The sequence below is a fragment of the Poecilia formosa genome, unplaced genomic scaffold (genome assembly GCF_000485575.1).
Source record: "Poecilia formosa unplaced genomic scaffold, Poecilia_formosa-5.1.2 Scaffold16, whole genome shotgun sequence".
Classification (NCBI taxonomy): domain Eukaryota; kingdom Metazoa; phylum Chordata; class Actinopteri; order Cyprinodontiformes; family Poeciliidae; genus Poecilia; species Poecilia formosa.
This window is the reverse complement of record NW_006799955.1, coordinates 3,116,337-3,130,336: the sequence shown is the minus strand read 5'-3', so window position 1 is coordinate 3,130,336 and position 14,000 is coordinate 3,116,337. Positions and strand designations below refer to the sequence as shown.

The 14,000-nt window shown below is 40.0% G+C and overlaps 1 protein-coding gene and 1 long non-coding RNA gene across 2 annotated transcripts; one reads left to right on the top strand and one right to left on the bottom strand.

The window, feature by feature from the left end:
* Positions 1–2,048: 2,048 nt before the first annotated feature.
* nfe2l2a (nfe2 like bZIP transcription factor 2a) lies at positions 2,049–11,011 on the top strand. Its single transcript, XM_007546516.2, has 5 exons — positions 2,049–2,290; positions 6,676–6,942; positions 7,204–7,296; positions 7,380–7,553; positions 9,314–11,011. Exons 1-5 carry the CDS (start codon positions 2,252–2,254, stop codon positions 10,592–10,594), a joined length of 1,854 nt encoding a protein of 617 aa, XP_007546578.1. The 5' UTR covers positions 2,049–2,251; the 3' UTR covers positions 10,595–11,011.
* Positions 8,250–9,307, bottom strand: LOC107835628 (uncharacterized). The gene is made up of 2 exons (XR_001661440.1): positions 8,669–9,307; positions 8,250–8,635 (listed from the first exon to the last, which is right to left on the bottom strand). It is a non-coding gene; the product is annotated as an uncharacterized LOC107835628 (long non-coding RNA).
* Positions 11,012–14,000: the final 2,989 nt, after the last annotated feature.

The window sequence follows — 14,000 nt, the reverse complement described above, 5'->3', positions numbered from 1 at the left end:
AAAGAGTATAAAAAAGGAGGATAGAAAGGAGGAAGAAAGGAATGATGGAAGGAAATAAGGAAGGGAAAAAATAAATGAAGGAACAAAGGAGCAAATAATAGTAGTCAATACACTGCACCTGTGTATAATTTGAAGCCCTGAGAGATTTGTTGGGGCTCCATGACTCCACCATGAATATCACCCAGCAGACAGGTCAGAAAGTTATGAAGCGGTTTAAGTTATAAAACAATATCCTTAGAAAAACTACTCACCTAAAATGACAAGTCAAGCAAAAAGATCAAAGAAGTTGCCAAGTACTTACACTAGGGGAGACACAGAGACTTACTGTTGACAAGACAACTGACACAACATCTCCCTGAACATAGAATCTACACAGTGAAGCATGGTAGTGACAGGGTTATGTCGTGTGGATGCTTTTCTTCAGCAGAAACTGAAACTGGTCAGCATTGACAGGAAGATGGACTGAACTACATAAGACAATCCTAGAAGAAAACCTGTTAAACGGGGGAAATGACTTGTCTCACAATGAAAAATGGAGTGAGCAATGGCTTGGTTTAAATCAAATCATGTATGCATGTGTTGCAATGACCTAGTCAAAGTCCAGACGTAAATTCAATTTCGAATCTGAGGCAAGACTTGAAAGTTAAACCTCACAGATACTCATATCAGTTCCGATCCACTAAATAATTAGCACAACTTTGTGCTGTTTAAAGAGATATGGGTAGGATAAGCAGAAATTGTCCTCAAGTAAGGCAAGTGTTACTTCAAAATACTTTTCTCAGGCAGAAGTAAAAGCTAATCATTCAAAATGACTCAGGAAGAGTAAAAAATGATTTACTGAAATGAGTAATTAAGTTCTGAGAAACTGCTAGTTTTTCTTTAAAGACATTATGTAATGAGATGAAAAAATATAAATAATGTGTTAATTCTGGTATTAAAAAATACAATACAAAAATACTTCCAGAGAGACGAGAAGAGGAGAAATACTATAATATTGTAAGTTCAGTTTGCACCGGAGGCCTAGTAGATGCAAAATAACACAAGAAGAAGACTGCTTGTGAACATAAAAGGAGTATTACTTTACCACAAACTAGGTGTGTCTGTGCATGTTTGGTTAAAATGTGTCTTTTCTTTGCTCTGTAAAATGATCACTGGTGGGTCAAGTAGTCAAACATAGTTGTCAGTTAACAGTACTTCAAAATAATAATATTCAAGTTTTGCTAAATAAGTATTTTTTAACCAAAATGCTACTCAAGTTACTGTGAAAGAGTAAATGTAACTTCTTACTGCTCACCTATGTTTATCTAACACATAAATGACTTAAACAATTCATTGATGTTTGTGGTTTTTCATCCCAACTTGTGAAAAAGTTCAGGCGGTGTCAATACTTTCGCAAGATTATGGTTTATTTTCCGTTGTGCCATGCTGTGTTCTTTGGTCTTCATGATGCTGTTTCTTCATTAATGTTCTTTAACAAAAGCTTTAAAGCCTTCACAGAACAGCTGCATTTATACTGAGATTAAATTACACACAGGTTGACTCTAATTCTACGTCTGAGGGCAACTGATGCACCGCATTTCTTTTTAGGGGGATCAAGGTAAAAGGAGCTGGATACTCGCCACACTTGTGCCACTTTGCAAAAGAAAATTCGAGCGACTGAATGACTTTCAGAAGACATTTGAACCCCAAGGCGTTTACTTACGTTCTAAACAGCTCACCACCAGGGGGGGCTATTGTGCTAGATAATACTTGCATGATGAAAGAGTTGTAAAAATATCATATGACAGACTCTCCAGTTGTTTTGTGAGCTTGCTCAAAATTAGTTAGAAAAAACAATATCTGATACAGATGACATATTATTTATTTAGTTTATTGAGTTAAAGTCTATTAATACGTTAAAAATAGACGCAATTGTATTTTACAATATCACTGGTTGGCAGTGAGTGTGTTAAAACAGTAATTATCAGTCGCTTCCATGCGCATGCGCGCGGAGTCATTATCTCCAGTCTCATAGGTCGCCGTGAGTGGGACGATCCCGGCGCCGTAGCTCGGTGGGCAGGACCATCGGTTCCGTAATATTCACAAGCTTCGGAGGAAGCAAGGTTTCCCGAAAGTCAGCTGCGGCGGCCCCGGCGGACAGGACTGGCTCTAGACCGCTCGCCATTTTTGAACCTGGCCTTTGGGGACTAACACGCTTATTTATCGGTCACAAGGTTGTTGCTTTCTTTTTTAACAGACAGGACAGATCTCTATGATGATGGAAATGGAGGTGATGCATTCAACTCAGAAGGTAAATAAAATTATATTAAAAAAAACTGATTCCTACTTGAGATAAACCTTCCCACCCAACTTCTTTTCTTATACAATCTACTAAACGGTTTTAAATAATTATTTATTTTGTCTTTCAATTAATTATTCGAGACGTGGTTGCTCACTATTTCTTAGTTATGATGTAGTAATGTATAAATATAAAACCAATCACTGTCAAAGTAAATAATGGTTGAAAAAAAGCTGCACTTTCAGTTCTGCGAATCTTTCTCTTGTGACGTTTATTCACCGACAGGAAATTAAAAAAAAGGGACATATATGGTCTTTATTAGGGTTTCGGGTGTTTTAAAGATATGGTCTTTCTATGTATCCTCCTCTTCGCTGAGGTGAAGCTTGGTAAATAGACAACCTGGACTCCAAGTGTTTGTTCATAATTATGCCCTCCTCCTCCCCCTTCCTCCCCTTCAGGCATGTGATCCCTTATCTGATTCACACAAGCTTCTTCTAACCACAGTGAAGGTTTTTTTTTTCCTTTTAAAGCATATGATCTTTTTGATATTCAGCTTTTTTCTTTTTTATTTTTTTTTACTGATCTTTGTAACTCCAAAAAAAACCCACAAAAACACAGATATTTACATGTGTCTGTTGTAGAAGACGTTTCTTTTTTTTTTTTGCGTATCTGAGCTATTTCTGCTTTTAAATTGACTTTATTTAGGTTGATGAAATCATAATAGGTTGTTTTGGAACTTGTGCTGAGTGATGACAGAAAGGTGGTGTGGGGCAGTAGCCATCCCTATAAATTTGCTGGCCTCCCTTATAGGCTTTTAGGCAGACACTTACTTATGGAACCCATATAGGTAGGAAATGGGCTAAATAATGAGCCCCATATGGCATTGTCAACTGGCCACATGTTGTATCTGGTTGGGTAAATGAAATTTTGTTAAATGCCTTTTTGATCAGAACAACTTTGTATAAAAAGCGGGATGTTTTGCACATCTTGAGATATATATATATATTTTTTGTTATGCCCATTTGAAATTAAGCACTACCTGGCCTGCTCCACTGGTTTTGCTGAGGTGGGTAGCATTTACCCAACCTAAATAGGCCTCGTAGGAAGCGAAGTGAGCCCCGGTCCACTTTGGACCAATCCAGACTGAGGAAAAAAAATCTTGTTAAATATACGAATAATATTTTTGTCTTTTTAGGAAAGAAAGAGACTAGTTTCAACTATTTGTAACATTTATTTACTTTCTAAACCAATATATAGACATGGGTCTGTTAGGTGTTGGAAATGAGCTTCTGATTGTCAGTTTCATTCAATGGACTTATGTAAAATGTCCTTACTGGCTTTAATACCAACACAGGTTGAATAAAACCCATAATCCATGAAAAGGTTGACTGGGTATATTTTTCCGGATTCCCGAATAAATTCAATTTAGCTAATTTTAGTGACCTACATTTTAAGGCCCACTGCCCACACCTACACACATGATGAAACTCCTGAAATTGTATAATGGCTTTCAGTCCTTGAGATCATCGTTAACTGGCCCTTTGAAAACTTTCTGGAGCCGCCCCTGCTCACTGAGTTTCATCACTGCAGGTCTAAGGGTGGATTGTTCATCGAGCTATAATGAAACAAGGTGTAATAAGCCATCAGCGTTTGAGGCCTGTGTGGTTAGATAAATGAAATTTTAAAAAAAAAGGCAATTAATACATAGACTTGACGTGGAAAATAATCAACGAATGACTTGACGTGAATAGTATTTTAATAGTACTTTGTCTTTTCCTATGTTAAACTCTGGGAACAGTTGCCTGACTGGTATGACTGCATGTTGTCAAGGAGAGACATCAGGAAATTGGAGACGTTTCCATATTCTGGTGCCAGACTGGAAATCTATGTCACATAAAAATGTATTTTACATCTTCACCGCCAAAATGCTGCATCTGGCTCATGTGCTGTACGTAAGGAACACACGGTTCGAAATGTTTGACACGGCGGACTTGTATAATTGCGCTTTCATAGTAAAAGTGCGAAGCGTTTCCACTGTCTAAGCGAGCTTTTTAGGTCAGGGTGTTTTTCAGGGACTTGTATGACCTGTTTGAAGTGTTTAAAAGGCGTGACTAACTGAACAGAACACGCTGGGTTTTTTTTTTCACGCTTGGAAAAACATCAACAACCACAACTGTGCCTTCAGATACCCCGCAGACACATTTCAGTGGACTTCCTAATTCTGGTAGATGCCATAATTTCTGGTTGTGCTCTCACCTTTCAGCCGGGCAGTCTGATTTATACAAGGCAGCCTTGGTAATGTGTAATCCGTTTAGCGGTCATGGTTCTGATGCAACACTGAGGCAAAGAGGGTTAGAGGGTTCCTATTTTGCAAGGCCAAAGTCAGAAAGAGTGTGTCAACAGTGTCCAAAAATATATAGACTTATCTGTTGGTTTTCATTAATAGAGAAAGAAAGCTTTTGTCAAAAGAAAAGAAAAATGAAACAACACCCTCTTTATAGGGCATTGTTCTGCTTTAGTTCCCGTTCGGTTTCCTTTTTCCTGCTCATATAACAGAATAATAAGTAGCTCAAGCCTTAAGTGGTTTCTTTTTTATAAGCAAAACAGAGGAACCAATCAGTCACATGCTTAGTGGTCTCCATGCACGCCCCTATCTCGTGTTTATGCAACATCCTGAGGCTTGGTGAAACTGTTTCCTTCTGTAAATAAAGTCTAGTGAAAAAGCCGAGGAGAGATGCAGAATAATTTATCTTCCTCACTGTTGTTTAACAAATGGCCAAATAACATTCGGCCCTGTAGGGAGAAATCTACAGGAAACAGTTTATCCTCATAGTTGTTGTCTTGCTGAGCCTCATGTGGGCTGATGTGAATGTAATCGTGGGGACAAGAGTCGTCTGTGTAGACACGGCAGGAGGGCGACGTTTCAAACATTTTAAATTTACATGTACACAACAAGATCAAATCAGTTTTATTTAAAATGGAAGAAGCAAAAAATTATTCTTACTGCTGCAAAAAATGTATTACAATATTACTAATGCTACTTCTAACATATATTAATAATAGTTTTAGTACGTTGTACTTAAACAACACTCGTATTTAACAAGCCTGGAAACATTTCAAAGTATGCTGGCCTTCATTCAGCCAGCTGACAGTTCGCAGCAACATATAGGGGGAGGGAAATGCAGTGTAAAACAGCAGACGCCAACTCCAGTCACGACATGTTTTTTTTGACATCGTAATAAAAGGACTATTCAATTTGGAGTTGAATATAGTCAAACTCAACATTAGTGTCTTTTTTTTTTTTTTTTTTTTAAAGCACTCTACAAAATTTTGTGTCATGGTTCTCTGGGTTTAAAGTCCTTTTAATGAGATGAAGAGAAAGTGCAGGAGTGACCATGTTTTTTTCAGGCTGTATGAAAAGACTAGATGAGTATGGCTGCCTCTCCTCTCCTCTACTTGTTGCTGAACATTTAAAGAAAACAAAACAAATTCACCCGTTTGGAAACTATTTCAAGTGAGACGAGTGCAGACAGTTATGGTGTGAAAACTGAAGGAGCTCCACCTATTATTCCCATTAGGTTAACGCTACAAGTGGCAGGTCTGATAAGCAACCGACGGCGGCGGCTCTGTCGCAGCAGAAAGTAATGGTAGCTAGTTGCCCAGTTTTCTTTTAGGTCTGATCTGATGATTTGGGTTTTTTTTCCAATTAATGTTTAATGTTCTAAGAAACATAATCCATAGAAAATACAAAAAAAAAAGCTCCTAGAAATCTAACTGAAAATGACCATATTGACCAATTTTAAGCATGAAAGCATAATGTCTATTTTTTTTTTCTTTTTGCTGAAGCCTATATTTCAGAAACAAAATAATAAATGCTACATGTATCAATATTATCACCAATAATCCATTCATTATCTTATATCTGTAAAGCAATTTGAACATGTAATATAGTCGTGGTTATCATTTTAGCTTATACCTTGCTGAAAACATTTATGGCGGGTTTCTGCACCCTTATTTTTTTTCTTCTTTTTACCACCGAACACAGATAACTGACCTTTACCACATTACCCTCAGCTTTTCTGTGGAACTAAAGGATTCACACCTTTGTATAATTAGATGGGTATACAAGAATCACATACAGATTTCGTGGGCGTCTGGTGGCATCAGTGGAAACAGACAAGTACATTTATTATTCATTCGGCTTCTTCCCCTTGACACTCGTGCCAGCGCTATTGTCGGTGAGCTGATACACGGCGACAGGGTGTGGCAGGAGCAGCAGCCACGTATATCACACCAGGGACTCTCGGTTTTCTTCCACTCACTCCAGCCTGTGGTATCGCTGCAGGACTACGGAGAGGCTCGCAGCACTCTGAGTTGATCTGTGTTTGTTTTCCCAGGACATGGACCTGATAGACATTCTGTGGAATCAGGACATCGATCTCGGCGCCAGGCGGGAGGTGTTCGACATCAACCACCGCCAGAAGGAGCATGAGCTGCGGAGGCAGCGCGAGCTTGAGGAGGAGAAGAAGCTGCACCTGATGCAGGAGCAGGAGAAGGCCCTGCTGGCGCAGCTGCAGCTGGATGAGGAAACGGGAGAGTACATACCCCGCCCGCCACCCAGCGCCCCTCTGCAGCCGACCATCACACCCCTGGCGGTTACTCAGGTACAAGAAAGACCCATCATCACTCATGCTAGGGCTGTGACACTCCCACCTCGCCTGATAGGCTGTTCCTCTGCTGCAGCTTGGTAACCTCTTCTTCTAGCATAATTAGTGCCACATAGGTGGGTCTGTTAGCTCTGCATCGATGTAATGTGATCCAAAGGCTTCTCTAAGGAGACCTGAACTGTTTAAAAGCAAAATCATCCTTCAATGGATGCTGTCCCACAATGAATTTAACAGCCTAATGTCCAACTTCTGTTGCAGAATGCCGGCTTCACACAGGACACAGGTGACAGCATGTCGTTCGATGAGTGTTTGCAGCTCCTGGCGGAGACGTTTCCCGTAGAGCAAACTCCGGTAAGAACAGAGTCGTACACAAGTCCAAAATTTCAGCCCGAAGCAGAACTTGTTGGTTTTAACACGTTTTTCCGATCTCACAGACTCCCCCGGTTTGCCTGGATGCGCCAGATGTTTCAGTACCCATGATGATGTCCCCAAAGCAGCTGGCTCTGTCGCCGGACACACTGTCCTCAGGTCAGCCGACTCCGCCACAGAGAATGTCTCCCGATCTGGAGGAGGCCTTGCTGGAGCTTTTGTCACTCCCTGAGCTGCAGGTATAATACATGAGCTATAGTACATGGTTTTGTAACACCACAGGCCTGTGTTGTAGAACAAAAAAGTAAAGAATGCATGAGTAGCTGGAGCCTGGTATTAAAGGGACAAATGCTTTTTTTTTTTGTGAGTGCGTGTGCATGGAGGTGGGGGTCATACAAGTCACGTGTTCACAGCTCATTCCGCCGTTCTCAGGTTTCCTTGTTGGGACCTTTAAGCAGTGGAGATGGGTATGCTTACATTGCAGTGTAGCTTAACTGATTTAATAGCTTTTGGCTTAAGACTGTAGAACCAGAGAGGGAGCGGCAGACATGAAGCCGTTGCTTACTGGTGGAAAGGTGAAGATTTGCGTACTGTACCTTTTCAGTAGCTGCACCTCTTATTTGCATCAGCAAATGGGTGCAGCAGGCTGGCTGTTGCGGCCACGACATGCCAGTCAGTAGACTGAGCTAATATCTTTACCATACAGTCAATATAGCAACGTGTTACTGGAAAGTTCACATATTGCTGTAACTCATTAAATGAAGCACATTATATAGATTAATTACACACAGACTTATGCTTTAAAGCCTTTATTTCTGTTATTTACAGCTATTAAAACACATTTCAGATAAGAATATTACATCAAAACAACAACAAAACATTTTTAATGCATAAAGTGGGGTAAATTAAAAGTATGTTTTATATCTGTTATTTTTAAAAGGTAATTTTAATCTGACAAGCGAGCCTCATTGGAAGGTATATTCTAATTTACGCAATGTGACATCACATTGTAACGTCACAGATCTGTTCAACTGCTGGTAACACTGATGTGACAACAGTTAAACTGTATGAGATATATTTTTATAGTTCTTGAAGATTTTGCACATGAAGTGATGACATTTTGTCATTTAATTGGTTCTGTATATTCGGATGGCATGTGGTCATAAACTAGCTTCACCAGTTGTTTCCTGTCAGACATAAGTGAAGTTGTGGAACTGGTTCAGGTCTCACTACCTAAAAATGGCTTTTTCACTTACGTGATGACAAAAACCAGAAATCAGGAAATGCATTGCAGAACTACACCCCAGGAAATTTCTCATAGCTCGCCACATTGCCTGCATAAATCTCATTCTACTATATTTGGATTCTTTGACTTTGACTACTACTACTACGGAAAAATGATACATGGTTGCAGAAAGATTTTAGTAATAAAACTCCAGAAAGTGTGGGATGCGTATATATTCAGCTGCTCCGAGTCATTTCTGTACTGACCCACCAGTCTCTCCAATTACAGCTTCAAGTTTTTAAACGTTTGTCGCATAATGTTTTCTTTTCAAAAAAAAAACAAAAAACAAAAAAAAAAAAACCAGCTCAAGTTCAGTCAGATTGGATTTGGAACATCTATAAATTTTTAATTGGATTTAGGTCTGGAATTTGAGTAGGCCACTTAGAAACATTAATCTAAACCACTGTCGTAGCTCTGGAAACTCTTTCTCAGTCTAAAGTCTTTTGCAGCCCGTAACTATTTTTTATTGCCTTGTATTTAGCTCTATCTTATAATTAGCTACAGTCAGCTTTCCTGACCCAAGTTAAGGGTCCCTACAGCATAATGCTGCCACCACCACACTTTACCGTGGGGATGGTGTGTTCAAGGCAAAACGTTGCATAAATGTGTACATTTTTAGGTGTAATCCTTGCATCTAGATTAGTAATATCTAACTTTAATTCCTGTCTTAAAAGTTTTTTTTCCTTAATTCGTCTGTCCTTTTGTTCCCTCCAGCAATGTCTAAACATGCAAATGGAAGACACGCTGCAGACCACAACATACCCTCTCCCAGCCAACGCTGAAGCACAGACTCCAAGCTACCCAAACTATCCCCCGGTCCAAGCTCCTATTTTTAACCCCCTAAACAGCATCAACGATGTCAAAACAAACAGTCTGAATGTTGGCCCCGCAGAGTTTATGAATACAGTCGATGGCTGCGTTCCCAGCATGGCTCCGTCAAATGCTTTCAGACAGATCAAAGTGGACACCCCCCAGGTAGATACAAGCTTCAGCGGAGAAGGTTTTGGTGGGGTGTTTTATCCTGCAGCTGAGCAGGATGAGTGCAAGAGTCAGCACAGCCAAGAAGAAAACGAAATAATGTGTGACTCTCCAAACAAAGTCGCCTTCACGCACATGGAACTTTACAGCCTCTCCCCTGGAGATTCGTTCGACAGAAGCAAACAGAGTCTGACAGCAGAGCACCTAGACTCGGATTCGGGAGTCTCCACTAATGGGAGTCCAAATGAAAGATCACCGGGCAGATCTGTGTACGGAAGCGGGTCCTTTGGTTACAGTGATTCAGAGATGGAGGAGATGGACCAGAACCCCGGCAGTGCACAGTCTGACTATTCTGAGATGTTTTCCTTGAATTTTGAACCTGATCACCTCACGGTATCAGAACCAGTGTCAGAAATGACCGAGCAGCCGCAAGAGCATGAAAAGAAACCCGACCAAGGCAACGCAGACCCGGAAGAGGACAGCGGCCATGACCGTGCTCCTTTCACCAAAGACAAACCCAAGAAACGTTCAGACGTGCGTCTCACCCGAGACGAGCTGAGGGCCAAGTCCCTTAACATCCCCTTCACCGTCGACATGATAATCAACCTGCCCGTGGACGACTTCAACGAGCTCATGTCTAAGCACCAGCTGAACGAAGCCCAGCTGGCCCTCGTCCGCGACATCCGCCGCAGAGGCAAGAACAAGGTGGCGGCGCAGAACTGCCGCAAGCGCAAGATGGAGAACATCGTGGGCCTGGAGGGCGAACTGGACTCGCTCAAGGAGGAGCGGGATTGTCTGCTGGACGAGAAGAGCAAGAACGTGACGAGCCTGAAGGAAATGAAGCGGCAGCTGAACAGCTTGTACCTGGAGGTCTTCAGCATGCTGAGAGACGAGAAGGGAAATTCGTACTCTACGTCGGACTACTCTCTGCAGCAGTCGACGGATGGCACCGTCTTCCTCGTCCCTCGCGTTAAAAAGACTTTCAGGCGTGGAGAAAACCACTTGTCTCCCTTGTAACCTGGTACTGCATCATTATAGGATACTATGCAATAACTTTGTATTCACTCAGCTTTAAACTTTAGCAGCTTGACAGAACTGTTGTAGTGTCTGCTTACTCCTCTTGAATGTTGCAATGTTTTTTGATATTTTACTTTTATACTCTTATATCCTCACAGATTCCTTCACCAATAGTTTGTAAATATAAACATTACCTGCTTCTGAGATTAGGAATGTTACTGTACCTGTACATATATATATATATATATATATATATTGTGTGTGTGTGTGTGTACATATAAATATATCAATATATTTCTGTATGCTCTTGATTGTTTGAATCCTATTTCTTTTATAACTTCTCTCTGATTTGCTGCCCAGTTTTTTTTTTAAATCCTGTCTTCTATGCTTTTAAATAAACTAAAATATAAAATTGTACATCTTGTTTTCTGGTGATTTAGACACAACTTTGTGCTCTGTGGGAACAGGCTGAGACAAATGGATGCCAGATGCATCAAGACCCTGATGAACTGTTGCATAACACACCACATGGTAAAAGTCAGTTCTGAACTTGGAAGCTTTACCAAACCTTTTACAAGAACCAGCAAGTAAGATGAATTTAGCAGAAAAACAAGAGGGCAACTGCGCCAATCTGTTTTCTTTTATCAGATCTCAGCTTTTATCCAACGGTAACCTGACTCTTAATCCAGTTGCTCCTGCCTAAAAATCATACCCACCCCACTCATTATGTTGTGCAACAAAGAGCACAACTGCTAGCAAGACGAGCGCATGCTCAGTGTGATTACCTGCGTGACAGCTCCACAATAGAGCAATAAGCTGGCAAAGTCAAAGGTGAAAGCCTATGCAATCAGTCTGACCCCTGATCACACTTTCACACTCAGATACTACAGAACCTTTGATCACCAAGCCCAGCTTGTGCACATAAATTTATCTGGAGGAAAAAAACAAGAAAGCGGTTTTTTTTTTATATGACTGAAGAGCATTACCTGCAAAAATGCACTGAGTGCTTTGAGATGATAAGCTCAAATTAGTTGAGAAACCACAAGCATAAATCCTCACAGGGCTTGACTGCAAACAGTGTCACAAACAAACAATATCTTTCTAGAAACCAGCTAGAGAGTCTAAGGAGAATAGTTCAACCTGCTGTTTGTTCAAAAAGGCAGAGCTAGGACTGAACATGGCGGACTATCAAACTGAGGAAGTAAGGTGGATGGAATTTCCTTACTTCTTACTGTCTGACATCAAATCAAATTTCCTGTGTCAGTTAGGATTTTCTGATTTTTAAACTCGCTTTCTTAAATTTCAGAAGCTTAGCATGCCTTGGGGAAAATCCAGATGATGATGTCATGACTTTGTAAGCTTCTGATAGGTTCATTTAGGATGGTTGAGTGTAATGAACTGTCAGTGCTTTCATTCATCTGTGAATGCATTCACATACTTTCTCGTGTGACATCACGGGAACTCGTGAGACATCAGTCAAGATATGAAGAAGAAAGAAAGTGGACGGGTGAGATGCAGCTACACCCAGAATCATATTTCGGAAAGGTACACAAATTATCTACGTCCATCTTAGAAAACGTCTCACCCTCTGCATTGCAAGTTCAGGCCCTGTTCCTAAACAGATATTTTACCTCTAAATATGAAACTAAGCTATAAACCCAGTTTTGTCCCTGATGCCATCAGTCTCCATAATTTGATTTAGCAGTTTTAACAGTTTTTATCTTTATTTTCTTTTCTCTTGTCTTGTTCAGACAGAATGTTTTTATTTTATTATTTCTATTGCCTGGTCACTTTTAATCACATTAGATCTAATGTGTGTTTATGTTGTATGTCCTGTTAGGTAAGGATGATTCACCTCGCTACAGTCAAATTTACTTAATGCTATAAAATTGATTGATTTATTGATTGACTTTCAAAAGTCTGCTTCATCCTTGGGTGAAATTCACCGATGTCTGAATGTTTCATGTTCATCTGTTCAGTTGTTTGTAACACCATAAAGATATCCACTTGTCATTACCATTTAGGAAGGAGACACATTCTGCTCCCCAGTGATAAACGTGCTTTGGTGTGAAATATGTGAATCAATGCCGACGCAAAAGCAGAAAAACTTTGGGAGATCCTGGATGAAATAAGTTCTGTAACAGCAACAGTTAAAAGGCCATTCAGAGAGGAAGAAGCCACACCTCTAAAGCTAACCTTAAAAACCAGGTTAGAGCTTGCAAATCACTCAGTGTCTGGGACAGACCTTAATTTTGGATTCGTGCCCTGTTGTCTGACGAAGCAAAAAAAATTAAATGTTTGGCTGTAATGATTGTTTTTACAATTGAAAGTAAAACCAGATCCTGGCAGGTCTGGAAAAACAATCCCAACAGTCTGGTATAGAGGTATACTCAAGGAGATGACATCACAAAACTCTGATCTTAATAAGATAATATTTTTGGGAAGCACAGAAAAAGTGTGTATGTACAAAGCAGCCTACATTCTGACTTAGTTGCACCAATTCTATCAGGAGGAATAGGCCAAAATTCAGAAAAAACTGTTGTTTTAGAAACATATAGAACAATAAGACCTAATGACGTATTATGGAACTTAATTATTAAGGGCTTTATCTTCAGTTATATTGTGGATTTAACAGAGAGTCAGTAAAGGGAAGCTAAAATAGGATAAATATTATCTCTCTTCATTTTCATCAGAACTCTTGCTGCTGTGTTCCGAATTGGCTGAAGGAGTTTGACGTCATTTTGTGGACTTCCTAATAGTAAATAATTACAGTAGGCCAGCCTTGTGGTAAAAAAAAATTATGGAATAGGTTTTCAGTAAGACTCCAGGACATTTTTAATTTTGGCAATATTCCAGAGATGAAAGGAAGTCTAAGAAACCTGTTTAGTATGGGATTTAGCAAACATAACCAGGTAAAAACATAACACCTAGTGTCTTTACTTTATTATCGGAGGCCAATTTATTGCCATCCAGATAAAGTGGTAGACTAATCTGTTTCCTTTTCAGAGGTTCTGTTCCAAAGACAATTTCTGTCTTGTCAGAATGTAAAAGGATCCTTTTTTTTTAATGTCTTAAAGACATGTGTGTCATCTACCTAACAGATTGCATTCATCAGGATTTATTGAAAGACATAGCTGAATATCATCAGCATAACAGTGGGATTCTGGGTGGAAATTTATCCCATACTGTCTTAACTATTGGAATCATACATAAATAATAGAGGGAATTAGTCCAAGTGTGTAGCCCTGCGGTACTCCACAAGCAGCCCTAGAGTATGAAAATATATCATTCACATGAGTAGAAACATAAGATTTAAACCAGACTAGTGCTGTTCCCTTGATAACTACAACGTGTTCAAGCCTTTCTAAGAGAATATTGTGGTCAACTGTGTCAAAAGCTGCACTGA

Coding starts and splice junctions, on each gene's coding strand:
- nfe2l2a (XM_007546516.2), top strand. CDS start 2,252: ATGATGATGGAAATGGAGGTGATGCATTCAACTCAGAAG. Junction 6,943..7,203: donor CACCCCTGGCGGTTACTCAG/GTACAAGAAAGA, acceptor CTTCTGTTGCAG/AATGCCGGCTTCACACAGGA. Junction 7,297..7,379: donor TTCCCGTAGAGCAAACTCCG/GTAAGAACAGAG, acceptor CCGATCTCACAG/ACTCCCCCGGTTTGCCTGGA.